Raw genomic sequence first — 27,028 nt, forward strand, 5'->3', positions numbered from 1 at the left:
TTAAGAGTGAGGATTTTCAGATGACCGAATATGAATATGTAATAGAGTTATTAGTTTTTAACTTTAACAAGTATATTTATCTTATTTATTCTTGTAAAAGCCTTGTGTTTTCCGGATGGGAAATACGGCGGTGACGTCCTTGTAATTCCGCTGCAGTTATTATTAATAAAAAGAGCTATTTTGAGCTGTCTGTCTGCTTATCCGGGGCGTTACACTTAGGCCTAGGCGCAATAAAAAAAACCTCAGAGCAATAAGTGCAAAAATAATTCATCTTCTCAAATTGAAAAATGCAATTGTTATAAACAATGCACGTTCATTTGCGTATCTCCTAAAAGATACTCCCTCCACTTTTTTATATATGACGTTTTGCATTTACGAGGTAAGTCTTTGACTTTAATATTTACAAAAATATATTTGTTCAAAAAATATAAAAATGGTACCATTAAATTCCTTACGAAAAACTCGTTCATATGAATATACACATCATAATATTTAGTCTTATATTTTAAGAGATATTGAAGAGAGAAGGAAGTGTCTCGAAATGTGAGAAAGTCATATATAAAAAAATAGAGGGAGTAGAAGACATGTTACAAAAATTTTGCTACCCCATATATTGAATCATGTGTTCACCCCTGACCATCACCACTGCTGCACTATGACAACCTCACCGTCCACACCTTACTAGTGAAGTCACTCAAATGGCTAAAAACATTCTTGTAACTTCATAGTACTACTTACTCTCAAACATTTAGTATCTTATCCATTGATCCAATGATGGAACATAACAACAACAAACAACCAAGATGCAATCACAATTCCCAACTGACAAACATAATTCCATTTCCTTATTTTTGCTACATTTTGACTTTCTAAAACCTTGAATTGTTAACATAACAACAGCATATGATTGGGCTGTCTTCAATCAAACATAACAGCCCACTTAATCCATTCTTTCACTCATAAACCCACTCTTTTTGCTTAATGCCTTACTATATTTCACACGTGCGCGTTGACCACTTTGACTTTCAGAACCTTCTTAGACTAATTTTCGCTCGAAAATTTTATGTTTGTTTTCTTCTTTATTTTATTGCCCTAAAATTTCCCCCTTTTACCTCTCTCTTTCTTTTATCTTTAAAAAAATAAAATAAAAACAATTGATCGAAATATCCCCAAAAATCCAAATTAATTGAATTAAATTAATCAGTTGGATTCAGCGATTCAGGTATATCGCAATAAACCCATTAATTTTTTATTGTTAATTTTGATTTTTCGTATCAAAGTTGGTAACTTTTTAATTAATCTAGGGTTCGTGCTTTGATTTTTTTTTGTGATCGAAGTTTGAATTAGCTTAATTTTTGCTCGGAATTTCAATTGATTTGTTTAATTGGTTGATTTTATGCTTTGGTAAGCTTAGTATATTCATATGAAGTTGAATTAAGTGTGTACTTGGATTTGTTGCCTGGCTCTATTTGTTGTCGTAATTTGAGCATAATAAAGCTGTGATCTAGTTAATTTCTGGATAATTATGATATGATTTTGTTAAATTTTTTATTTTGAGCTTAATTATGATGTGGGTTTCATTTGTTGATTCTGGATTTGATGTTTTTCAGGTTGTAATTCGACGACATAGCTGGATTTGATTGATAAATTGATGCGAGAAATTAGGGTTTTAGGTATTGATTTGAGAAATTGATGGTTTTCTCAGTGTATTTAGTGGGAAAGTTAGTATCTTTGTAGTTGGTTTTTTGGATTTGATGATTGTGAGGAATTGGTAGTTGAAAATGCCGGGCGATCGGCATTTTACTAGAATTGACGTATTAGAAATCAAAATTCAGATAGGGAAGAAGATAGGAAATGAGAAAGCACAGAAGTACTTTGATTTACTTGATGGATTTTTCAGTTTTAAACTTGGAAAGTCGGAGTTTGATAAGCTATGTGTTGCTGCTATCGGACGAGAAAACATTTCCCTCCACAATCGGCTTATCAAATCGATTCTGAAGAATGCGCTTCTTTGTAAGACACCGCCTTCGAAGGGCAATAAAGTCGTTAAGCCTGGTGGTGAAAAGGTTGCAAATGGGTATCAAAGAAGTTGCCTGCAATCTCTATGTAGAGATGTGTTTCCACCCTCCCCTCGAAAAGGGAGGACTCCAGCGTTTCGAGATCGGAAGGCTAAGGACCGTCCGAGCCCACTTGGTCCACATGGGAAGCCCAATGCAGTTGCGGCAATTACGGATTTGGGACAGAAGACTCTTGAGCAACAAAGTGCAACAGAGTTGCTATCTCTAGGTAGTAGGCCGGTTGAAGTGACCTCTGTGGAAGACGGGGAAGAGGTTGATCAGGCTGCTGTAAGCCCGGGAATTCACAGTCGGAGTCCGGTCACTCCACCTTTGGGAATTCCATGGAACGGGAAAGGGGCCCGCAAAAGGGTCAGTTCCTTATCATCTGTAGGTCATGTTGAGACTTGTCATGGTAATGGTGGGCTACCTGATAGCTATTCCTTAAAGAGGCGATTAGAACAAAAGTTGGAGAAGGAAGGCATGAAAGTTTCATTAGATTGTGTGAATCTATTGAACAATGGGCTGGATACTTTCCTGAAAAGATTAATAAAGCCCACTCTAGAGTTGGCAAATTCCCGGGCTGTAAGTGCAACTATGTTGGACTTCCGGACAGCAATAGAGATGAACCCTCAAATTCTCGGGGAAGATTGGCCCATCCAACTCGAAAAGATGTGCCTCCGTGAGGCTGAAAATGACAATTGTGATTGATTAGTTGCAGAATATAGGTTTTGGGTAAGATACGTTTTGGTAGGGCGGAGATGCTGCAATGTTGTGGATACAATAATCTCTAACATTGATTTAGACTTGAGTAGATTCATGCAGCAGGTAAACTGTGTAAAATCTACGGGAATTTTGGGGGGAGTTGGGTTCCATCGTAAATATTATCTATATTCATATTTAGCTAGCAGGAGTATTATTGGGGCTGTCCAGAGATAAATAGCAACATCATTGTAAGAATTTTGTTATAATTAGTTGGTTTCCTACTAATATCAGTTTTCTTTATACCCCAAAATTTGTCCATTGTAAGCTTTTCTTTTATCCTGTCATGAGTAACATTCTCCCAATTTTCAGTTGCAATTTGTGATTCCGATATTTTGAGTTCGAAGTAGTTCTCTGAATGATTTGCGGAGATGACTAAAATTGTGTTTCTCGGGCTTCATTACTCTACTGCCATAGCCAGCGGCCTTTGAGTCCATGGGTAATGTTGTTAGGCTGCTGATAATTCAACGAACCTAATACCCGGTGCGATGGGAATCTGTGAGAGGACTTCGCGACTTTCTCAAGGTAGCCACTCCCTTGCGTAGTAGCTTTTGTCATGACAGTATCTTTATTATCATTGTTTTACCCCTCCGCTACCGCTACATAAGATTTTCTTGTAATATATAGGTGTGGTAGAGGCCGGTTTATTTATTTATTTATTCCGGGTTGATGCTTGTTCTAAGGTGCTCTGAAATTCACCCATTTTGACCAAGGCAGAGAACCAGACGGCAACCATTAAGCAAACAATTGATAGTGAGTGATGTTAGATTGTTAGATCGTGCTATACATGACTCCGTTATCGAACTTTTGTTCTCTATATTCTTGCTGTATTCAAGTAGGTTGGATCATTGTTTATCGAGAATGGTGTTAGAAAAATATATTCCCTGACATATCGAAGGTTAACTCGTTTAAAAACTCATTAGGTCTGCTGAATTTTATATACAGAAATAAATGGCTGATCGATTTTGTGTAGGGTAATCATACTGCCGCAGGCCAAGTTTACTATGGGACGAACTATCCCTGTTAGGAAACGGAAGTGTACTTTTCTATCAGCAATGGCGGAGCCAGGTACGATAAAAGAAACTGTTGCTGCACGTAACACACCTATACATATGCCATCTTTAACTTTCTTTATCTCCCCAAGTTTTGAATGATGGCTTGACCTATACCGTTTGAAACAATTTCTCAATGGTATTTGTGATGGCACTACGATAAACAAATTTCTCAACCAAGTAAACTTTTGTACTCAATACCAGCTAGAAATTTCACTGTTAAATACTGCACAAAATGACCACTTAATAAAATATTCCATACTTTTGTTTCATATATAAAAACCATCCTCATATTTTGAAATGAGATTAATAATTGAATGCGTCACATTTGACACGAATGTTGCCAGATTTGCCAGTCTTGACGCCAACACGGCCTAACTTAATCATGGCCTGGGCGAAAGCATGCCGGAAATGGGTACCATTATGGGCCCAATCGACAACAACAGGCCTAGAAATTGGATCATCATAGAGTACTTGGTCGGAAGTGAAAAGTCCCTTGCGTTGGATCAAGTTCCAAAAGTAGTTGTTATCAAGTAATGTGGGTGTTCTTGGGTCCATATCCACTGCCATTCTTGGATCCACATTTTTAGGGCACTTCTCCTTCAATTTGGCCGCATAATTTGTGTTCAGCGTTGGGTCTGTTTCGTGTGTGGATGAGTAGTTGTACAATCGATTTGCAAACTTGTTACAATGAGAGTACCCTACTGTGTGGGCAGCTGCATAACAAGGAATTGTGTTGGTCAGAAATCATTTTTCATGTATTTTTCAGGATAAAAAGCTCGCTAACAACAAGTATACCTGAAAGGGCAATCATATCCGCTTGGGATAATCCATGAGAACCAAATAGAGATGTTAGTTGTTTCAGGTTAAAGCTTGCCTTGGGCAATTTTCCATCTACACTTGCCGCAGTTGAAACTAGTCCATCTCTTCTTCCCAATTCGACAGGGTAGAAAGGTCCACCAGCCTGTATGCATCAAACTGAATTAGACGCGCGGCTAAATAGGCGTAGCATTCGATAAAGCCACGAGAATGTACTTTAATAACCTATGTCAGTGTGTAAAGTCGATTTAGGTAACCACAGGCCTCAAGTTTGCTTACATAACTAAGCCCGATTATATAATCCAAGCTGTATAATGGCATGATCATTGATCCGCCCCGTTTGACCGGTATAATTACGCTAGTCTCACACAACATACATATCAATAATGGTAGTGTAATTACTATCATTAATCATACCAAGTAGATGACGTCTCGTGTAGCAATGCTAAGAATATCAGCACAAGAAACTTTATTTTTGCATCCTGAAACTTTATCGACGGCCGCTTTCGCTTTGATAACAGTGTCGAAGGCGTCACCCGCCAAAGACAAGTTGTCTGGATGATCCTTCTCTGCGGTATTGCCCTCCGTAGATGTTATTAACACGGAAGCGTCACATCCCTGCGGTATATTTTCATTTGATTATGGTTATCAATTATCATCAGTAATAAACAACATAAATGTGACCGGCCAATTCAGAGCAAGCATTGGGTGTCAAGTATCTAACTTGTTTTGAAGATTTTAACATTAATTGTGCCACAAAAAGTGTACTCCGTATACAAGATTACAAGTGATACAATTGACAACGTAGTAAAAAGGTTAGGTAGGACATTACACTCATAATTCTTGTATAAAACCGTTTCACTCAAAAGTTGGCTCATGCTAATGACGTAATTAGCGAGTAAATAGATGTTGTTATTGGTGACTTTGAGTTAGTCAAGGCTAATTGGTGCCCTTGAGTTGAGAAGAGGTTGAAGGTTGGTGACCTTCCACATGTCGCATTTCTATTGGCTTACAGCAAATGAAAGGACAACCCAAAAAAAGAGGACGGAAGATTTAATATTTCAAATAAAACCGTCAATTTTAATTCGATTTTTTTTTTTAAATGTACACTTTCCAAAATTAATTTACTAAACATATTTGAGTAGTTTTTATTTTATTAAAATGACAAAAAATAACTTAATTATATTAAATAATAATTGTCAAAATAAGTGGAAAAATGATTGTAAAAGTAAGAGAGAGGTTTTGATGGGGTAGTGAATGTGGTAAATGATTGTAAATGTTGGAAAGTGGAAAAATGATTGAGTTGATGACCTAGGTCGTGACCTTCTGCTTGGGAGGGTGAAAGTAAGTCAAGATTAATAAGGTGTGATTAAGAGCAAAATTTTTGATAACCCAGTTAGTGTGACCTTCTGCTTGAGGATGGTCTAATAACTTCACCAATCACCACTTTTGGACATCAAGGTCTTTGTGATACGTATGATTTTATAATATTTTATTGTTTACTCTTATAAGAGATTCACTTGTTACTCAAGTACTGGTATAAAAGTTGATGTCGTTGTAAAGATCCAATCAATGTTGTAAATTTGCTAAATTTTATTTTTAACATCCATTTTCTCCTATATTTGTGATTTATACAGCCCGAATCATCTAAGAGGATAACAAATTAATGCGCGTCTATTAGTTATATGAAATTATGAATAATACTACATAAAATCAATTTTGAAGATGACAAGTTTCGAACACAAATTGTAAATCACTCACCAACAATTCTACCAAACAAGCCAAATATCCAACGATAATTAAATGTACTTATGATTATATGATTATAAAAGAAATTAAAATGAGAAAGAAATGGGAGATGAACATACATAGACCATGCAGTCGTGGAAGAAAAGACGAAGAGTTGCAGGAACGGTAACAAAAGTCTCGTTGACTTTTTGTATAACGACTTTCCTAACAATACTCTCAACGTTCGGACATGTCTTCAAGTAAAAGTCTTCTTTAAGTTGAGTTTCTGCAAAATTAGGCAACACACAAATGCCTAGAACTACCAAAAACAATACAAATCGCACCATTTTTGTTTTGTGGTTTTCTGTTAAAAATAAAGCTAGAACTTAAGTTATATACGGAGTATTATTGAGTTGTTAGTCAAAAGTTTTATCATGCAAGCACGTCTACAAAACTCTAAAATTTTTTGCTAATCGTCAACGTATGATTATAATTTATAAATACAAAGTGTTGTGTAGAAGCGTCGATATCCCTTTTGTTGCGCCCGTAATCATTGTCTGTAATAATACGATATTGTCCGGTTTAGGCCAAACTCTCGCGGAATTACTTTTAAGCTCTTTACCAAAAGGGTCTCGTACTATTATATTTTATAGACATTTATAAAAATTATGTTTTATATTTTTATCTTTACACTACCGACGTGGGATATGAGTTTGCACCATTACACAAAGGACTATTGATCGAATAGTTTTGAATACTTTTTTTGCGAATTTCATTTTGACTTACAAGTTTAATAAAGGCGGTCTAAGGAAAGTGTAGGGATGTAATTGGGGTGGGGCGGTGGTGGATATAGGCTCTCCCGTACCCGTACCCACCAAGAAAATCTCGTACCCATCCCCGCCCCACCACCCGTGGCGGTACAAGTTTCCAAAATCATCCCCGCTCCAACGGGTGAAAATATAAAACCGTACCCGCCCCACTTACCCATTAACCCGCTATACCATAAATTTTTTCGATAATTTTTTTCGTAAGTGTTAGTTTAATCATATTAATTTCCATTTTTTTTGACTTTATCTTTATAATTTTATTTTTTCACCAAATAAATTAGTAAAAAACTTTATAAAATACCTATTATTCACATTATATCTTAATTATAACTAAATAAGATTTATAAAATTATCATAATCCTACTAATTTTTTAAATTATTGACGAGTATTAGGCGGGTAAGATGCAAAATCCATCCCCGCCCCATGACCCATGGCGGGTACAATTTTCGTACCCGCACCCGCCCCACCACCCGCCAAAGCTTTACCCATCCCCGCCTAATGGGGAAGTGCGGCGACCCACTCTGCACTCCGCCCACCGACATCCCTAAGAAAGTGCTACAATTTTCCGTCCTAACTACAAATCATTGTTACTGTATTGGATATTTAACGATCTCACATATGGCAATAATATGTCTCGTAAAAATTATTATACATAACGCGGTATATAAACCATGTCATTATATATCTTGACAGATTAATATTAAAAAAAATAACATAAGATTATTCATATAATAACGAAGGAAAGCGATATTTGCAGTCCTAAAATTACAATGTCATATAGTTGGATTGCGAAGGGAAGTTGCCGTTTCTTATCTGTCCTCCATATAATTTACAATAATAATCATGGTCTCCTACTAATTGGAGTGAGAAGAATTGTTTTTGTAGAAACTATAAACTTAATAGAGCTGACTCCCTAATTCCCTCTCTGATCTTTCTGTTTTTAGTTGTGCATGTGTTTGGTAGCCACCCTTAACTCTTAAGGCCTCAACTATGATCCAACAGACTTTTGTATTAATGTGAATACATCATTAGAAAGTAATGATAAGTCAATCTAATCTCTATGAAGTATATAAGTGCATAGTGCATAATATATGTGTTTATTGTTCACATGTGAGGTGTTTTGTGTTGGGAATACAGGGTCATTTAAGGGGTGAAGATATAATTAGGGAATAGTGAATAGATGTGTTATGGTATGAAGATCACTGAATGATAAATGAAATTGTCTTGATTACGGTACAAATTGAAATGGGCGTCGTCCTCTAAGATCACACAACACTCCTAAAAGTTGTGTACTCAATCACTAGGAGATGGAACTCATATAGTATGCTCAAAATTATCAAAGAGAAATAGTATATGACATATGAAGATGTGCATCAATAGAGACTACAAACTTCTCATATTTATAGTGATTAATTAACACCATAATCACAAAGGTAGTGGCATAACCACCACCATAGACATGGTCCAAAACATGGATTTAGTGGCTATAAACATGCAAATAGTAGAAAAAGTGTAGAGATTCTTTTACGAGGTAATAGAAAGATTCTCTACAATCTAATCTATCCTAAACAACATTACTAACACTTGCATTACTTCCAACAATCCCCCACTAATGCAAATGATAGACTAAGCATATTAATAAGGATTGATACTTAAGCATTAGCATCTTTCTACTAGAACTGACACATAGTGAAATGGAACGCAATTCTTTCATCATCTAGAGAGTGAACGAATCTTGAACTCCTAGACTCCAGAGTAAATTCCAAACACATATCTCACCTTAAGTTCCAAACGAGTTTCGCGATATAATTCAACAAATTTATGGCCAAATGAACCTTGGGATTCTCATGAGTGCTCTAGAGAGGTAGCATAATCTCTCATAGAAGGAGGCCAATCCTTCACTCTCACGTAGGTGATTCCATCAAGCCTATCTTAACATAGACTACTCACGCATGAGCTATAGAATCATTAAGAGCTCGAAGGCTCAACCTTTCAATATAGCGATGAATCCATTAAGTCCTTCTCAATAGGACCACCCAAACATAGGGATATAAATTCATTAAGAGAAATATCTCAACTTCATCATTACGGTGATCTCATCAAGTCCGTCTCAAAAGGACCACCCAATTTTGGGCTACAAGACCACACTACGCCAAATCTGACCATCAATAACGAGCGTATCACAACGGTTTAAGGCATTTAATAACGACATTAAATTACCGTTTTCAAAATATTGGCGGAAACCTAGACCGCGCTAATAAGAATAACGGTTTCCATCGAAAACCGTTCTTATTATAATTTGACAACGGTTGTTTAACAAACCGTTATCAAAAACGTTTAACGGTTTCCAAAAACTCGTTATAGGATCACTCTTATCAACGGTTTTGTTAGACAATCGTTACCAGTTTAAGAAAACGGCGTTTCGAAAACCGTTACTAAATTAACACCAGCAACGGTTTTTGGTACCCGTTGTTATGTTATAACTACGTATTTCTTGTAACCGTTATCATTTTCTATTATGAAAGAACAGTTCCTCTGTACCCGTTGTTATTTATCATTTACGGGTTAAAAATAACCGTTATATACTTTTTTCAATGTTTAATATTCAACCGATGCATGTATGATAAATAATGAACCGTTGCATGCATTGTTTTGTTTGACCATTATTACTATCCGTCCATTATTATCACTACTACAAATCCAGGCAACTACAACGCCCCTTTAACAACGATTATTCACGAAAATCACAATAGACGTTGTAGAATGTATGGCGCGAATTTTACTAAAATCAATTACAACGGGTATGGTTATAAAAACCGTTGTTATTCGTTTTAACAACGGGTCACACATGAACAACCGTTGTTAATAATTTGGCGCAAAATTGGCGCAAAGTTAGTGAAAAGTAATCACAACGGTTATTTTTGAAACCCGTTGTTAAAACTTATTTAACAACGAGTTTTTTTTACAACCGTTGTTAAAACATATTTCACAACGGTTGTTGTTTAATAACCGTTGTCAATACCTTCCATACTCTAAACCACACAAACACAAGTCTGCTGCAGCCACAAAACACAAACCTTAATACATACACAAACACAAACCAAAGAAATGACCAAACACAAACACAAAACACACACTTTCTCATCGTCTCTTTCTCTCTTTCTCATCGTCGCTTTATCTTCTCGCCGTCCCTGTTGATTTCATCGTCTCTTTACATACGTTCGTAATTATCGGTTTGTTTCATCGTCATTATTTTATTTTTCTAATTATTTCGAGTTCCATGTATGTGTTTTTATCGACCATTAGGTTCCGTTCAAAGATCTGCTAATTATTTCATTTCCATCTTCTTTGGCGTCCTTGAGACGGATCGAGCATAGTAAGAGTCTTAAGGATGATATCATTCATTTTGTTGGAGTTTGGAGTTTGTTTTGAAAGATTAAGGAGAGGGTTAATTTATTTGGAGTTTGTTTTAGCAATTAGGGTTTGGAGAATATATTGAGATCATGGAAATGCATGTTAGTTGAGATAATGCAATGTATTTATACTAAACAATGTGTGGGTTGAGTTGTTTTTTAATTAATATATATGTTAGGAAGTTGTGCCATAATCAACATCATCATATCTCTCAATCTTTGCTTCAAATCTTATTGGACAAAGAATGGCGTAATAACTGGATCTTGATGATGACTGATCTATGGAGTTGAAAAAATGGAAGCAAATCAAACAAGCATAACTCAACACTTTCAAAATGATCATTTCATTTAATTTTAAACCAAATACATTAAAGCAATTATCAGAAATCAAAAGATGTATAATAAGCCGGAACAACCCCGGTTAAGCGTAAAAAAAGCGCTTCTCAACCCGCCACCAATCACGCCACTACGGTATACCGCTAACTTCCGGGTCATTGGCTTCATATTTTGCAATAACAGATTGAATATATGCAAGGACACGACTTGCATGTGGAGATAAGGTTGGAAGAGTACAACTCAACATATCTCTGGTTGCAGCCAAGTTGCGAGTAATGTAGCCGACGAGGGTATGAAGATGATGATGATGAGGCTTTGTTGACAAGCGGACGCTTCACGCCTCTTAATCCAATAATTCCGTTGATGTTCAAGGGATGCTTTGATTAATGGGTGTTGATCGGCGGAAGCCCTTGGCGAGAACCTTCCCATCATCTTCAATCGTTTGTGTAAGCCATTCTTCGTTGTTGATAAAATTAGGGTTCATTGCCATGTTGTTTCAATTAATGAATGTTAGATACTAAAGGATGCTTTAATATTTATAGCTAGTCACATTTATAAGTTTTTTCAAGACCATTGGTAATTAATTTAAGGGATATTCTGCATGCATCGGAATTCTAACGGGCCGTAATTATACATGCATCTAGTAATATTTAATTTAATTTTTTTTTTATTTTTTAAGAACAAACAACAACGGTCATTTACAAACAACCCGTTGTCTTTAGTTATAACAACGGTTTTGTATATTACAACCCGTTGTTATAACTTTCCCCCCAAAATTGAGTCACACTTTCCACAACGGGTTTTTATACTTAAAACCGTTGTTAAAACTATTAACAACGGGTTGCTTAAGAAAACCAACCGTTGTTACAACCTTTTACAACGGACGCTTTAACAACGTCCGCTTTTTTATATAACAACGGTTTTTGACCGTTGTTATAGCCTGTATCTGTAGTAGTGTATATTCACACATGCATACATATTTTCCTATAAATATCACTTATAATGTGATTAATTAACCATATTCACCAATTCAAAGTTCAATTAATCATAGCCTATAATTTAATTAAAAATATTACACTTCGATCACCATGCCGTCGTTGTCTTCTACACCCGCCGAATCACAATCAAATACCCGCTATGTCCATCATATTACTTGTATTATACACAACCTTCCAATCAAATATGATGACAATGGTAAGGCTTTTTCGAGAAGTTTTACTTGGATGAGAGATATGCTTCGTCAAGGTGGTTATACGAACTTTAAAAAGGTCCACCCAGTTTGGACTAAAGTTCATGGTTTTCTTGGTTACGCAATGATCGAGTTTGAAGGTTTGGGAAGAAGCTGGAATCTTTTCGTCAAGCGAGAAAACTCCAGGCAAGATACGAAGATCATGATGCTGGGAAGAAAAATTATTATACGGATGATGTGTTACAAGCGCGATATTTATGGATTGCAACCCATTGTGACATTAATCTATTAAGAACATATCGGCACTATATTGACACTGTGCCTCGTTCATGGGAGGCGGAACAAGTGCCTCCTAATAATCCACATATTGAATTCCCAATATTTATCTCAATCGCAGGGGATTACAAGATGATTATGTTGATTAATTATTATTATTATTCTAATTAATGTTGTTAAAACCGCGCGTCTTTTAATTTTTGTTATGTATGTGTTTTTCTTGAATATATGCGAGGTAGTGTATTTTATTTTCTAATTATTTATTGCACGTTACGTAGGTTTAAAATATTTTTTAATAAGTCAACTTTTACATTAAATTAATTAGGTAATTAATGGTTAAGAATAAATTACCAACGGTTTTGAAAAAAATTATAAATGTGACTATAAAGGTTAAAGCATCCTTTACTAACATCCATTAATCAAATCACAATATTTCATCCCCATTACACAAATTTGAAACAACATGGCAATGAACCCTAATTTTATCAATAACGAAGAATGGCTTACACAAACGATTGCAGATGATGGGAAGGTTCTCGCCAGGCTTCCCGCTGATCAACACCCATTAATCAAAGCATCCCTTGAACGTCAACGGAATTATTGGATTAAGAGGCGTGAAGCAGTCCGGCTTGTCAACCAAGCCTCATCATCATCATCTTCATACCCTCGTCGGCCTATTACTCGCATTTTGGCTGCAGCCAGAGATATGTTGAGTTGTACTCTTCCAACCTTATCTCCACATGAAAGTCATGTCCTTGCATATATTCAATCTGTTATTGCAAAATATGAAGCCAATGACCCGGAAGTTAGCGTTATACCAGAGTGGCATAATTGGTGGCGGGTTGAGAAGCGCTTTTTACTCTTAACCGGGGTTGTTCCGGCTTATTATACATCTTTTGATTTCTGATAAATGCTGTAATGTATTTGGTTAAAAGTTAAATGAAATGATCATTTTGAAAGTGTTGAGTTATGCTTGTTTGATTTGCTTCCATTTTTTGAACTCCATAGATCAGTCATTAATCAAGATAACCTAAGTAACATAGGCAACTCTACTCCATGTCAAAACCCCAAGCAACAATACTCGAGTTACCAAGTTCTCAAATTTCAAGTATAAACAAAAAGGTCAAGTTCCATAACCTTAGTAACATAGGCAACTCACACTTAACACAGAGAATCCCACCAATCAATTATACTCACTTTATATCAAGAAACTAGGTATAAGAATCACTAGATATGTCTCATCACACTACCTAAGTCTTTCTAACATCCACTACTACAAATATGACCTTTGGGGACGGGGCTTACGGGACGAATTATAGCGGAGCCGTCCTAATTTTGCACAAAAATTGCGCGCCAATTGGAATATAGTGATAGAAGACGGGTCCATTTATCAACCGTCTTTATATATTTTAGAAAAACACAAAGAAGACGGTTAAATAATTAAACCGGTCTTGAAAAAGAAAAAATAGGACGGGTGGCTATTGAACCGTCCTATTTGTTATTCATAATTTAGATAATTATGATTATGATAGCAGCAGGCGGCCATCAAACACAATACACACCAATTCGACAGTTCGACTACTCAACTTCTCAATCAAGCGATCACTCAAACCCTAGGTAATCGTCTACAGCACACTCATCGGCCACCAATCCAAACACCAATCGCCACCAATCCAAACACCATTCGTACGTCCTCTTTCTGATTTACTCTTCTTATCTTTATTTCTCCTCAATTTAATGAAGTACCCATTGATTTTTTTCATTTGATTTGAGTTTACTGCTCATTGATTTTGTTGGGTTTGCTTCTGCTGTCGTAATCTTGCTTTATTTTTGTATTAATCATTGATTTTGTTTGGGTTTACTACTGATTGAATTGTGAGAACATTGTTGGTTTGTAGAGATGCTTTCAATATGGCTAATCCCTGCAAAAACAACCAAACAACCAAACATCATGTGTCTATTATTACATCTGAATCACTGTACATACAAGTTATAGTACCATGATTCCGCTTCAGTTTAACCAAAACCAAATTAATGAATTTATACCTTAAAACTAGTTAGGAAAACAAGTTAAGTAGGTACCTCTGGCCTGGAGACCAATTTTAACATGTTTGTCCTCCAACTCAGAAAAATCTCTAACATGGGACTTGATAAGAGCCATTGAGAATGGGCTGACCTCCAAATTATCAGTCACCATATAAACTGAACCTCCCCTCACATATTTAGGTTTGTAAGTTGAACGGAGACATATGGAGGGGGGCTCATAAATCGATAACAAAGGGACACAAACAATTGCTGAGTCAGTTAGTCCTCTAAGAGCATTGACTTTGTACTTCTCTGACTCAAAGCATTGAGTATCCAGAGACTCAATACTTTTGTAAAGGGCTAAGCTACCCACCATGCCCTTTTCATTTAGAAGTAGAACTTTTGAGACACATGAAAGGGGCAATGACATTAAACTGAATATAAAATCCACAAACTCCTTTTCTGCTTCTGGAAACACTACTTTCTTTGCCTTTTTATCTACTATAAGCTTCAAACTTAGTTTCACTTCGTTACTACTTCCTGCCATTTTGATTTGAATTAGTAACAAATATTCACTCTGTATATTAGTGTATAAGTTAAAGATGTGCATGTGTTTACAAAATACAAAGGGGTATATAAAGAGAATGATCAAAAGTACTGTCATATGGAAAACAGAAGTAGGTGAATTCATTGTCTGATTGTTGATTGGTGGCGTATGCAGCTGTTTTGAGCTCCTCCTATGCATGCCCGTCTTTAAATTCTGGCTGCATTGTTTCGAGGATAATCTCAACTGTCTTTAAATTCTGGCTGCATAGTACGGGTAGTAATAAAAAGTATTATTAAAAGTATAAATTTATGTATTTTTTGATTTAGTAAATAACTAAATTTTAAGAATAGTTCGCTTTGACTATCCACGTACGTTTTAATAAGTTTATGTTACTGAATTTGAATCGAAGTACCCTCTTTTTTTTTCTCGAGTTTTTAACATATGAGAGGTAAAATCTGAAAAACGGATATAAAGTTATTGGATATTTTATAACCTGTTTTAGGCAATATACATTTAATTTTATTCATTGTTGTATGTTTTTTATATCATATTACCCCTATTATTTGTTATTCTCTCAATTCTCTACCTTATCTGTCATTTTCTCTCCTACCCACAATCGCCTTTGAACTTGTAAAAAAGCTAGCGTTCACTATCACTGAGATGAAGGGGTTAGTAGTCAAATTGACGGAAATCCAACATTAGGTCATAGTTTAGACAAGGTAATAGAGTTTAGGGGTATAATATGAAATTTAGAAAAAGAAGGGGTACATCATAGAATAACAAAAAAACTGGACGGTACACAATAAAAAAACCCATACAAATAAATGAAGAAATGAGAAGAATTAATTACCTAACCTACAGTCAGCACCAGCAAGCCAGCAACCAGAAGCAGTCGACATCAGCAAGAAAGAGTAGCACAAGAAAGAGTAGCACTGGCAGTAGGCAGTAGGCAGCAGCCAGCAACAATAGCAGCAAGAGATAACTGCAACTGGCAGCAGGCATAAGCGCACGACAGCCTGACAGCAGCGTTTAAATCATCCTCCAACAACCAATCCCTAGCCAAATGACAATAGTTAAGCACCAAACCGTTAAATTAAATCATCCCTACAATCATCCGAACAAAATTCTAAGCTTTAACAACAATCACCCGAACAAAATTCTTTGAGGTTTTTTGTAGTAGTGTTAGTAAATATATTTCTGAAATAGCTGGACTGGTGTATTGAATTATTAGTGCTAATTTTTTTTATTGCTGATTTCAAGGTGTTCAGTTTTTTTTATGATGTTTTCTTGTTTCTACATCATTCTTGCTGCTGTTTTTTTGGGTTTTAGAGTGGCGTATAAGGACCTTGTTTTCTTAAGACTCCAGTACAGTATATTCCCCTTGACGATTTTTTAATGTGTTGTATGCACATGTTCTGATTATATACAGAATATGGGTCGTACATGGATGATTCGTGGTAAAAAAGGTGACCTAGAATATGATGCCGGGTTAGCTGAATTTTATGACTTCGTAAGAAAGAATGTGAAAGACAAATCAAGTATGGCGTGCCCTTGTGATATGTGTCGGAATATTAGGTATATGAGTTTTGAAGATGTGAGAATACATTTAGAAAAGACAAATTTTAATCCGAAGTATAGCCGTTGGATTTTCCACGGTGAATCAAAAAATATAGACATAATGGAAGAAAATGTAGATGTCCAATTTGGGGAGATTCAGAGAGAAACGTGGTTAAGTGATGATGAAGATCCCGATGAGTCTAATTCATCGCTAGAAGGTTCAGGTTGTGATATGAATTTTGAGTTGGGTGATGGGCGTGATGATATGTCGGATAAATCATGGGGAGATGTGTTCAGAGGTGATGAACAAGAAGGCAGTATTTATGAAAATTTCGATGAAGATATCCCAGATGAAACTGATGAAGATCCTGATGAAACTGATTTGGAGGATACAAGTGTTGTATTGGAGAAATTGAAAGATTCCGAAATGCCTTTGTATAGTAGTTGTAAGCATAGTAAATTGGCAGCTATTGTTAAACTTTATAATTTAAAAGCAACAAATGGGTGGAGTGACAAGAGTTTCACCGACCTCTTGGAATTATTAAAGGACATGCTTCCCGAAGATAATGTACTTCCTAATCGTACATATGAGGCAAAGAAGATACTTAGGGGAATTGGCATGAAATATGAAAAGATCCACGCATGTCCCAATGATTGCATATTATATCGCAAAGATTATGCTAATCTCACTAGTTGTCCAGTTTGTAAAGAATGGCGATACAAAAAGAAGGAGGGGATCCCAGCTAAAGTTTTGTGGTACTTTCCAATAATTCCTAGGTTGATACGATTATTTGCGAATAAAGAAGATGCCAAATTGCTCACATGGCATAGAACATCAAAAGCAAATGATGGGAAGTTGAGACACCCAGCTGATGGGATAGATTGGAAATTTATTGATGAAAAATATCCCGAGTTTGGCAAAGAATCCAGAAATCTTCGCCTTGCACTCTCCTTGTGGGATGAATCCCTTTGGAAATTTGAGTAGTCAACATAGTACTTGGCCCGTGTTTTTAGCTATTTACAATTTGCCTCCCTATCTTTGCATGAAACGAAAGTATTTGATGTTGTCTTTATTGATTTCTGGTCCTAAAGAGCCGGGTAATGATATAGATGTCTACTTGGAGCCTCTTCTCGACGATTTGAGATTACTGTGGGATAAGGGAATACAAGTCTTTGATGCCTACAGAATAGTTATTTCAATTTAAAAGCAATGTTACTATGTACTATTTTTCGACTTTCTGCGTACGGTAATCTATGTGGGCACACTGTTCACGGGAAAGAGGCTTGCCCCTTGTGCGGAGAAGATGTTGATTCTTGTTATTTGAAGTTTTCTCGTAAACAAGCGTACACGGGATACCGTAGGTTCTTGGAACATGATCATTCATATCGTAGGCAACAAAAGGCGTTCAATGGAAAACCTGAACATCGACCCCCTCCTAAGATATTAACCGGTCATGAAGTATATCAAAGAGTGAAAGATATAAAGATAACTTACGGGAAGAAGGGTTCTAAATTAGCGTCTCGTGGATATAAGAAGATGTCTCCTCTTTTTGAGAAACTTCCATATTGGCGTGACCTTTCTATAAGACATTGCTTAGATGTTATGCATATTGAGAAAAATGTCTGTGATAATATAATCAACACTCTTCTCAATGTTCCGAATAAGTCAAAAGATAACACAGCAGCTAGGAAAGACATGGTGGATATGAAAATTAGACCCGAGTTGGCACCACAAGATAAGGGAACACGATCTTATTTGCCTCCAGCAGCTCATACACTCTCAAGAAAGGAGAAAATAGAATTTTGTGAGTGTTTGCGTGGTGTTAAAGTACCAGAGGGATATTCTTCCAATATCAGCACCCTTGTATCAATGAAAGATCTAAGACTTATTGGTTTAAAGTCTCATGATTGTCATACTTTGATGCAGCAATTACTAGTAGTGGCTATACGGTCCATTTTACCTAAAAAGGTTCGATATGCCATCACTAGGTTTTGCTTTTTCTTCAATGCCATATGCAATAAAGTGTTAGATCCCACTGAGTTAGAGTCTTTGCAAAAACTAATTGTCACTTCTCTTTGTCAATTGGAAATGTACTTTCCTCCTTCATTTTTCACAATAATGGTGCATTTAACTGTACACTTGGTTAGAGAAATCAAATATCTTGGTCCGGTTTATCTAAGGTATCAATATCCTTTTGAAAGATTGATGAAAGTGTACAAGGACTATACATCCAATAAATATCGTCCTGAAGGGTGTATCGCTGAGCGTGCAATCACGGATGAAGCACTTTCTTATTGTTATACACACTTATCAAATTCTGAGTTAATTGGGGTTCCTAAGAATAGGCATAGTGAGTGGATGATGGGCAAAGGTCTTAGGGGTCATGTTCGTCAAGATATGACAACTGAGAAGTGGCATATAGCACATACATATGTTCTTCATAACGAGGATGAGGTACAACCGTACATTGAGGAACACATGGTGTCGTTGCGGGAGAAGCATCGAAATAAAACTGAGAAGTGGATTGCAAGTGAGCACAACAAGACTTTTAGAGTTTGGTTCAAGGCTCGAGTGATAGAAGACTTGCAACAATATCCAGATTGTATTTCTTCCAGATTACGAAGACTTTGTTTCGGGCCAAAGACTTTTGCATCGTCTTATAGTGGTTATGCCATTAAAGGATGCACCTTTTACACTCGTGAGCAAGATGACATGAGCACGATGCAAAATAGTGGGGTTTGTGTAGAGGCAGAAGCAATGCATTTCGCTAGTTCAAAAGATAAGAATCCAATTTTAAGTAAAATGCATTATTATGGAGTTATTGAAGAGATTTGGGAGTTAGATTACACAGATTTTGTAATACCTATATTTGGATGCAAGTGGATTGATAATAATAATGGCGTTCGCAAGGATGAATTAGGATTCACGCTGGTAAATCTTGGTAAATTTGGTCATAAGGAAGATCCCTTTATAATAGGGACACAAGCGAAACAAGTGTTTTATGTCAGCGACCCGTCGGATAAAAAGTGGTCGGTTGCTCTATCTCGTAAGGTGTAAGCCCACACTTTGGATAGTTGCGATGACGATGTGGTATTTGAGGGCTTTGATCCTCATGTATCACGGTTAGATGATACGGATATAGTTGGCCCTTCTAGTTTATACACGCGTGATGATCACGATGAAGGGATATGGATCATTAGTGAGTCTAATTCAAAGAAACGCCCTCAGATTCGATGCATGATTAAGTACAATTTATTATTATTTTTATTACATGCTTTTATTTTGTTTTATTATATACTGACATGTACTACCATTTATTTAAGAATTATTTCATGGTAATAATTGAAAGTAAGTCGTCCCACATATGACCTGATACAACCCGTTGCCCAACAGTCGAGTATGTGGGTCAACTTCTATTTTTCTCGCTTTCTTCTTCATTGTCATTCTTCATACCAAACACCATCATTCTAATTAGGAAACTCGTAGGGGTTGAAGGGAAATTAATTTAGGGTAAATTAATTTAGGGGTTGTGATTATGATTAATTAGGGGTTGAAGGGGAAATTAATTTCTGATAAATTAATTTAGAGAGATAAATATGCGATGAAACCGAGTTTGGCAAATATGATAATGTAAAGCTTGAATCCAGGCATCTACCCTAACTTGATTCCGTTGCGACCAAATATGATAATGTAAAGCTTGAATCCAGGCAATGGTAACCTTCTTCTTGACTTTAGCCCAAGGTTTTGATTGGACCCAACTCAATAGTGAACCCTGCGGAGATAAATATGCAAGACATACATCGAAGTTTCAGAAGCAATTTAGTGTCCGGCTTCTTTGAAACAAATGCATATGAGTTTGGTCTTTGTACCACAAACCAGACACAAATCATCGAGCTTATGCCTAACTGAAACCCTTTATTTAATTTAATATTTTAATGCGATTTTGATTTATTATGTTCAGGTTGCGTGATGGCCCCGCAAAGACGTAAACGAAGTCGGAAGAACCCCTCTGATGGTGAGGCAAGCAGAAAGAAGAGGAGATATGGTCACAGGGGCCGAACAGTGTTAGATATGGTCGCAAAAGCTTTTAAAGAGAAAAAACCAATTGAACTTGAGTGGGATAAAGAAGATAATTTGCCTACAGGAAAATACGCGTCTAAGTTTAGTTCATGGATTGGTGTGACTGTTCGGGGGCATGTTAGTTGCGCATTGGACAATTGGGAGAAAGTGGATGGACCGACCTTAGATCTTATGTTGGGTGAACTCACGGTATGTTTTATTTAGCTGCCTCTAAATTTTGTATACAGTGACTGCTCGGGGGTATGTTAGCTACTGTAAGATTAGTGAGATCAATAGATTTGAGTACCATAAGATTTGAATCATATGAGTTCTATGTTTGTATACAGCTATATATATACATACATATCCTTGTAGTCTTCGTCAATTGACCTCTAACTTGCAAGCTAGCTCCTCAAGATCAGATTAATGTTAGTCTTCAAAACTAGCGCCGAATTATGTTAGAAATTCTATGTGTTCAAATGCATTTGTTGGAAGTTCTGTGTATGTTTTATTAATGGTGATACATTGAAATTCTGTGTATCTTCATCATCATTAACCCACTGAAAAGGCTCCCACTCAAGATGGATTAAGGGCACAAGACGTGCCCAACCTTTCTCTTGCAATTATTGATTATGTTTCCAAATACCTATAACAGAATACTGTATATGCAAGTAGTCCTTTATTCTAAATCTTAATCCAGTATAAATAAATGTTTATTACACCATTTTGCCTTCATTTCAATGATGTGCTCATAATGAATCTATCTTTACAGACACCAAATCAAGAGCTGCTGAATATCGTTTGTTGTATATTTTAGGGTGCGTTCAATGTCATTGAAGAGCGTCATGATTGGTGTCTCCAAAAGTTGGGTGAGTTGTGGAGAAAATGGAAATGTACCTTGCATCGTAAGTGGATGTATGATGAGACTGGAGCTGTCCAAATGACACCACCATCCTTGTATAAGCAGATAACTCAAGATCACTGGAACGCGTTTGTGGCATCTCACAGTACTGAAGATTTTAAGGTAATATTTTCATCTTTTTTTCTCTTATACGCATTAATTATTTTATGATAATATAGTATCTCAAACAATTTTCTTCTTGTATACTTCGTACTTTTTAATAAGGCAATAAGTAAAAAGAACAAGGAGAATGCTGGTAGAAGAAGAGGGACATACTATGGCTCTCGAGCAGGATATCGAGGGGTTCGAGTTAAAGTCGTAAGTTGTTTGTATTTATTTGATATTATAATTGACTTGCAAGTTAAAAGCTAGCGTTAACTTTCATGAACTCTATTGTTTTTGTTAGAAAAAAGATTTAGCTGCCAAGGGAAAACAAGTGGAAAAAGTTGATCGATATTTAACTTGGCTAAGGGGTCACAAGTCTGACAAAGGGGACATGACTGATTATGTTAAGGAAGTCGCTTTGAAAATTGTAAGTTCCAAGATATCTGTAATTTAGCATCTTAGCTTTTTTATGTTAAGGACATACTTTTCTTTCTTCTTGGTTTTGGTTTTTATCGCTTTTCGAGGGCGTAAAGTGCGCTTTTTTTTGTTGAAATCGTCTTTGTCTTTGTTTAGTTTTTTGTTGTTTCGCTGCGGTTTTTATGGCTCATTAGCTACTGTTTCTTGTTTTGTAGGAAGCAATAGAAAAGGATGTTGAGGCTGGTGTATTTGTGCCCAAAGGACGGGAAGACATACTCGCTAAGGCGATAGGCAAGCTCGAGCATCCTGGCCGTGTGCGTGGAGTTCCTCAAGGTATATCCATTACTGAGTATTTTGGGAAGGGACCAAAAAAACCGACACGAGAAGAGTTGTACGAGAAGATAAATTGCATGCAAGTGAAAATTGATGACATAGAAAAGATGAAAGCGATGATGATGCATTTTTGGCAAAGCGGTGAGAAGCCAAGTCTGAAGTATTAGATGAATTTATGAAAGGGGTATCTTTGAGTACCGAAGGATCGAGAAATTCAAAGCATCTATGCGGGGTCTCATAGTCAATCACCACAACTGAATGAAGAGCAATCACTACAAGTGAGTGAAGAGCCACTCCGACAGGAGACACATAGAGAGGAGACACCACGAGAGGAGGTTTATCATGCTCCCAAGACCATTATTCCGAATATTTCTGACCCACCACCAAAGCAGGTTATATAAGCTTTCATTTAAGACACTAATTTCAATTTCAAAGTAAATGAAAATAGTTTGAAATTCAGTTTTAACGTAAATGTTTAGGGCTGGAGAGCTTGTGTACTATCATTGCCAAGCAAATCACCAAAGATAGTGGCTTCAGGATTGGTATACCTATCAAGAAAGGACGAATTTATTACTGTTCATGGCATCTCCCTTCGTGATGGTTTTAGAAAAGTATCAATCAAGGAGGTCTATTCTGGGTCGAAAATCTTTGATTTACCGAGTACTGTTGATGATATGATGACATTGATTCAAGCTAAGGGATCATTTATTCAGTGGCCGCAAAGTCATATTCATGGTCCTGATAAGGTAATTAAGATTTCTAGTATCTTAATATAAAATACATTTAACATTTATGCCGTCTATCAACTTATTTATGCTAATTTAAATAAACATGAAAAAGAATCATCAAGAAGAAAAAGCATTACCAAAGAAGTCCAAGCCTCAAAAGACTTCGCCCTTGATTCCGCCAGCAAACACTTTCCTTGGTATAAAAGTTAGTCGTGAGTTTAAGCAAAAGCAGAGGACTATGGATTTGAAGTTGTTAGAAACTGAGGCTCGGGTTTTAAAGGCAAGCGGGACAATGATCAATGTTGAGATTGATGAACATATATTACACAATAAACAAACTTGCAGCCTTAGTTATGAAGAGCTTGTTCATTTGTTGGATGAAGCTGAGATTGGTGCCTCTCACATTACTCTTTTTATGAGGTTCGCTGTTTTCTGTTCTTGATTTACAAGACTTTTCATTAATTTGTCAACTGATTACTTGCCTTGCCTTGCCTGACTCGTTGTTGCAGTAAAATTGCAGATTTCTATTCAATTCACAAGTAAAAATGACTGTTTATTTTGATTTTATTTACCTTTTAGTAAAATTCATTTCTTATTGTGGTAGGTATTTGAGTGATGTTACCGAGACTATGCGAAGTACGAGTTCATATGGATTCTTGTGCCCACATACATTATCCCCATATTCCACTGTCGAGAATGAAAATTCTCGATCTGATTATATTGCTAGCGCCATGACTTGTACCGGATGTGGTAGAGGTCGGAAACTTATATTTGCTCCATATGTCGAGGGGTAAATATAAACTTCTTTTCATAGTATTATAATGATTATCTTATTGATTCACACATAATTAAGTTGATATGTTAATTTTTTTTTTCCAACTCATAGTGAACATTGGATGTTGGGTGCGATCAATCCGGCTGAAAGTATAGTTTATTGGTGTGATCCTGCCGGATATGAGGAGCCTCGTCAATTTTTCGTGGATACAATTACTAAGTATGTGATTACGATCTCGAGAAAGTGACAGTTTTAATGTATGGAGTTAGTTGGGTTATATCATATGTTTGTGGATTTTAAGCTGATAAATTGTGATGCATGTCTTGGACTCTACTCATTTGTGAATTGCAGTCTTTTTTCATTCTTGGCAATCTTAGAAAAGCTGGTCATTTGATATTAGAAGGCCGGGAATTAGCAACTGTAACATCAGATATAAGCATGCTGAATCAATGAAAACTCGAATACGCAGTTAATCTACTGTTTCTAATTGCTTACAGCATTTGTTATTTGCTTCTGATTATTGTTTTCTTAGGATTTTAGACCCCCTCCCTTCTATTAGCTTTTGATCAAAGCAAATTTCTTTGTCACCGTATATCTTGATTCGGGCCGTTTAATGTTAGTTCATTCTAATGCACAAGCCAGCTATTAAATCTGTGTTTAGATAAGAGGCATGTAATCACACCAGTTTCTGTCTTTCAAGTAAATAGTATGCACCCGTTGGACCATAATTTATCTGGCTTCGTATAATTACTAGTATGTTCAATGTATATGTGATCTTGTTTTTGCTATTGTGCTTGAAATTAACATTTCATTGACTAAAACGGAATAAGTTCTATCAATATATACAGGGCCTTTAATAAAAGGAACTCTATAGATCTACTTGCCGGATATGAGGCCAAAGAGGTTGTTTGGAAAAAGATAAAGGTACTTCTTGTGTGTTAATATTTTAGTGTTTTAACATACTTTAGTTTTGGTTAATTTTACTTATTAAGTAGTGTGTATGTATTTATAATGTGAGCTTGTATTTTAGTGCCCTATGCAGCCCTTTGGTACCGTCTTATGTGGATATTATATTTGTCGATACATGCTGGAGATAATCAGAGGAAGATATGTTAGCATTATTCCAAATGTATGTTTTTGCTTCTTTATTTAAATCATTACAACCTATTTGTTTACTTTCATTTAGACGTCATGTATAAAATTTTTCTCACATATTTTCTTTAAATTTGTTTGCAGTTCATGCTTAAAGCCCCAAAGTCATATACACTTGAGCAAATTGATGAGGTGAGGGATATATGGGCCAACTTTGCACTCCAATTTAAGCCAAAGATAAGCGATGATTAAGTTTAGCTTAAGTAGGTTAGGTTTATTTTACTTTGCTTGTTTCGTAAAAGAACATTGAACTTAGAAACATTTATGTACGCTAATTCAAAACTTGTAGCTAGAATTCGTGGATCGGAGATGTATGTTGAGGTTAATGTAGTATTTGGAGACTCTTTTGGTATGACAATGCAAGATTTTACGCTATTATTGTAAGCTATATAGCTGATTTGAGCCATATAGGCTGGTTAATGTAGTATTTGGAGATTCTTTTGGTGACAATGCAGGATTTTACGCTATTATTGTAAGCTATATAGCTGATTTGAGCCATCTAGGCTGGGAATATTAAAAAAGAAATTCTATATAAAAAAAAAATAGCAGGTACAAAGACGTCGGTTTATTTAATAACCGTGCTCTATTAATTCAAAATTATAGCGGTTGGTGCAAATGGAGCGCGGGAAATTTTAATAAAGAGAACGGTTTAATATTTGGAAAGAGAACGCAAAAGCAGAACGGTTATGTGTTTAACCGTTCTAAAAGGTTTTACAAAAGAGGACGGTTAATAATTGAACCGTTCTGTTTAAGTTAAGTAAAGAGCACGGTTAAATTAGCAGCAACCGTTCTCTTAGGAAAAGAGGACGACTAACGGGAGCACGGTTCCCGTAATGATATAAGGACGGTTTTCAACCGTCTTCTTTCCTCTATTTTGTAGTAGTGATCACAACCTCTCAAAACCAGGGTTATGATTCAACCACAAACAAATTCCTCAAAAGTCAAATTTTTCAACCAAGGTTAACATTCCACAAAAACAAGAGAACTATCTAAAAGACGTCACACTAGTACAAAATTACCCTATTGCGTCACCACGATTATGTCATTTCTAACAAAAATGACGCAAAAAGTACTAAATTTTGGCGGGAATGTATTTTCACGCTATAGTTACGCCGAATACGTCACTTATTTTAAGGAACTGACGTATATAATGCGTCGGTTATTTAAGAAACCGATGTATTTGATTAAATACATCAGTTATTTTCCGGAACCGACTTATTTGATATTTTGTTTTTGCATCAATTCTTTTCGGAACCGACACAAATGATTAATTAAAAAAAATCACCAGCTATTCACATACTTGCCTACTACATATATCAAATTAGTCAAAACCCTTTCAATTCCCAATTACTCCACCGATCACCAAACCCTTACTCTTCCTCCAACGATTTCCTCTACCGATTACCATCACCATCACCACCGTGCTACTGTCACTCCACCACCACCATCACCATCGTGTCTTTAATTTGCGTTATCGTCCTGTCGTCGCTGCTGCTCCTTCCTGTCGTCACTGCTCCTTCTGCCGTCGCTCAACCCGTCGCCGTCTTTCAACACCAACATCGTGCTGTCCAAAGTATGTTTATTTTTGTTAATTTGTTGTATATATTATGGGATTTCATGAGTGAATAATTCATAGCATGTAATTATTTGAATAATTCATTATTTGAAATATGTCTTGATAATTATTTGTCCCTAATATATTTTTGTTAATTTGTTTAGTATGTATATTATTTGAATAATTCATAGCATGTAATTATTTTTGAATCGTTGTTTTACCATCTTGAATGTTGGGCATGAATATCGAAAATTAAACCTGAATGATAAGGTTATATTTATTGATGTTTGTTTGCTAGACATTCAGTTTTTCGATATTCACACACCATAGCCGAATAAATAGAAGAAGACCCTTGGCTTTGGTTTTGGCATAAGCGACTATTAGTTAGTATCTAAAGGAAGATTATAAGATATTCT

At 36.1% G+C, this 27,028-nt stretch overlaps 4 protein-coding genes across 5 annotated transcripts; 3 read left to right on the plus strand and 1 right to left on the minus strand.

The window, feature by feature from the left end:
* The first annotated feature begins 925 nt into the window (after positions 1-925).
* On the plus strand, positions 926-4,761 carry LOC141623123 (uncharacterized). 2 transcript variants are annotated; one of them, XM_074439193.1, is made up of 5 exons: positions 926-1,222; positions 1,611-3,007; positions 3,129-3,341; positions 3,790-3,884; positions 4,216-4,761. In XM_074439193.1, the coding sequence occupies exon 2, from the start codon at positions 1,782-1,784 to the stop codon at positions 2,763-2,765; it is 984 nt and encodes a 327-aa protein (XP_074295294.1). In that variant the 5' UTR covers positions 926-1,222; positions 1,611-1,781; the 3' UTR covers positions 2,766-3,007; positions 3,129-3,341; positions 3,790-3,884; positions 4,216-4,761. The 2 variants fall into 2 exon arrangements, with proteins under 2 accessions (XP_074295294.1, XP_074295295.1); XM_074439194.1 differs by lacking the exons at positions 3,790-3,884; positions 4,216-4,761 and adding an exon at positions 3,444-3,743.
* LOC141623125 (peroxidase 51-like) lies at positions 3,898-6,762 on the minus strand. The gene is made up of 4 exons (XM_074439195.1): positions 6,556-6,762; positions 5,105-5,305; positions 4,667-4,832; positions 3,898-4,584 (listed from the first exon to the last, which is right to left on the minus strand). Exons 1-4 carry the CDS (start codon positions 6,760-6,762, stop codon positions 4,175-4,177), a joined length of 984 nt encoding a protein of 327 aa, XP_074295296.1. The 3' UTR covers positions 3,898-4,174.
* A 7,343-nt stretch (positions 6,763-14,105) lies between these two features.
* LOC141617027 (uncharacterized) lies at positions 14,106-22,569 on the plus strand. The gene is made up of 6 exons (XM_074434197.1): positions 14,106-14,121; positions 20,549-20,856; positions 21,464-21,670; positions 21,773-21,865; positions 21,954-22,079; positions 22,285-22,569. Exons 2-6 carry the CDS (start codon positions 20,557-20,559, stop codon positions 22,567-22,569), a joined length of 1,011 nt encoding a protein of 336 aa, XP_074290298.1. The 5' UTR covers positions 14,106-14,121; positions 20,549-20,556.
* A 502-nt stretch (positions 22,570-23,071) lies between these two features.
* On the plus strand, positions 23,072-25,285 carry LOC141621285 (uncharacterized). Its single transcript, XM_074437909.1, has 7 exons — positions 23,072-23,148; positions 23,243-23,550; positions 23,735-23,920; positions 24,017-24,124; positions 24,754-24,829; positions 24,936-25,034; positions 25,142-25,285. The coding sequence occupies exons 1-7, from the start codon at positions 23,077-23,079 to the stop codon at positions 25,247-25,249; spliced, it is 957 nt and encodes a 318-aa protein (XP_074294010.1). The 5' UTR covers positions 23,072-23,076; the 3' UTR covers positions 25,250-25,285.
* The last annotated feature ends 1,743 nt before the right edge of the window (positions 25,286-27,028 follow it).

Source organism: Silene latifolia, chromosome X (assembly GCF_048544455.1).
Source record: "Silene latifolia isolate original U9 population chromosome X, ASM4854445v1, whole genome shotgun sequence".
Taxonomy (NCBI): Eukaryota; Viridiplantae; Streptophyta; class Magnoliopsida; order Caryophyllales; family Caryophyllaceae; genus Silene; species Silene latifolia.

Coding starts and splice junctions, on each gene's coding strand:
- LOC141623123 (XM_074439193.1), top strand. CDS start 1,782: ATGCCGGGCGATCGGCATTTTACTAGAATTGACGTATTAGAAATCAAA.
- LOC141623125 (XM_074439195.1), bottom strand. CDS start 6,762: ATGGTGCGATTTGTATTGTTTTTGGTAGTTCTAGGCATTTGTGTGTTG. Junction 5,306..6,555: donor TCCACGACTGCATGGTCTAT/GTATGTTCATCT, acceptor AATATACCGCAG/GGATGTGACGCTTCCGTGTT. Junction 4,585..4,666: donor GGATATGATTGCCCTTTCAG/GTATACTTGTTG, acceptor CTTGTTATGCAG/CTGCCCACACAGTAGGGTAC.
- LOC141617027 (XM_074434197.1), top strand. CDS start 20,557: ATGGCCCCGCAAAGACGTAAACGAAGTCGGAAGAACCCCTCTGATGGT. Junction 20,857..21,463: donor TTATGTTGGGTGAACTCACG/GTATGTTTTATT, acceptor TGTATATTTTAG/GGTGCGTTCAATGTCATTGA. Junction 22,080..22,284: donor AGGAAGTCGCTTTGAAAATT/GTAAGTTCCAAG, acceptor CTTGTTTTGTAG/GAAGCAATAGAAAAGGATGT.
- LOC141621285 (XM_074437909.1), top strand. CDS start 23,077: ATGATGACATTGATTCAAGCTAAGGGATCATTTATTCAGTGGCCGCAA. Junction 23,551..23,734: donor CACATTACTCTTTTTATGAG/GTTCGCTGTTTT, acceptor TTATTGTGGTAG/GTATTTGAGTGATGTTACCG. Junction 24,830..24,935: donor TTGTTTGGAAAAAGATAAAG/GTACTTCTTGTG, acceptor CTTGTATTTTAG/TGCCCTATGCAGCCCTTTGG.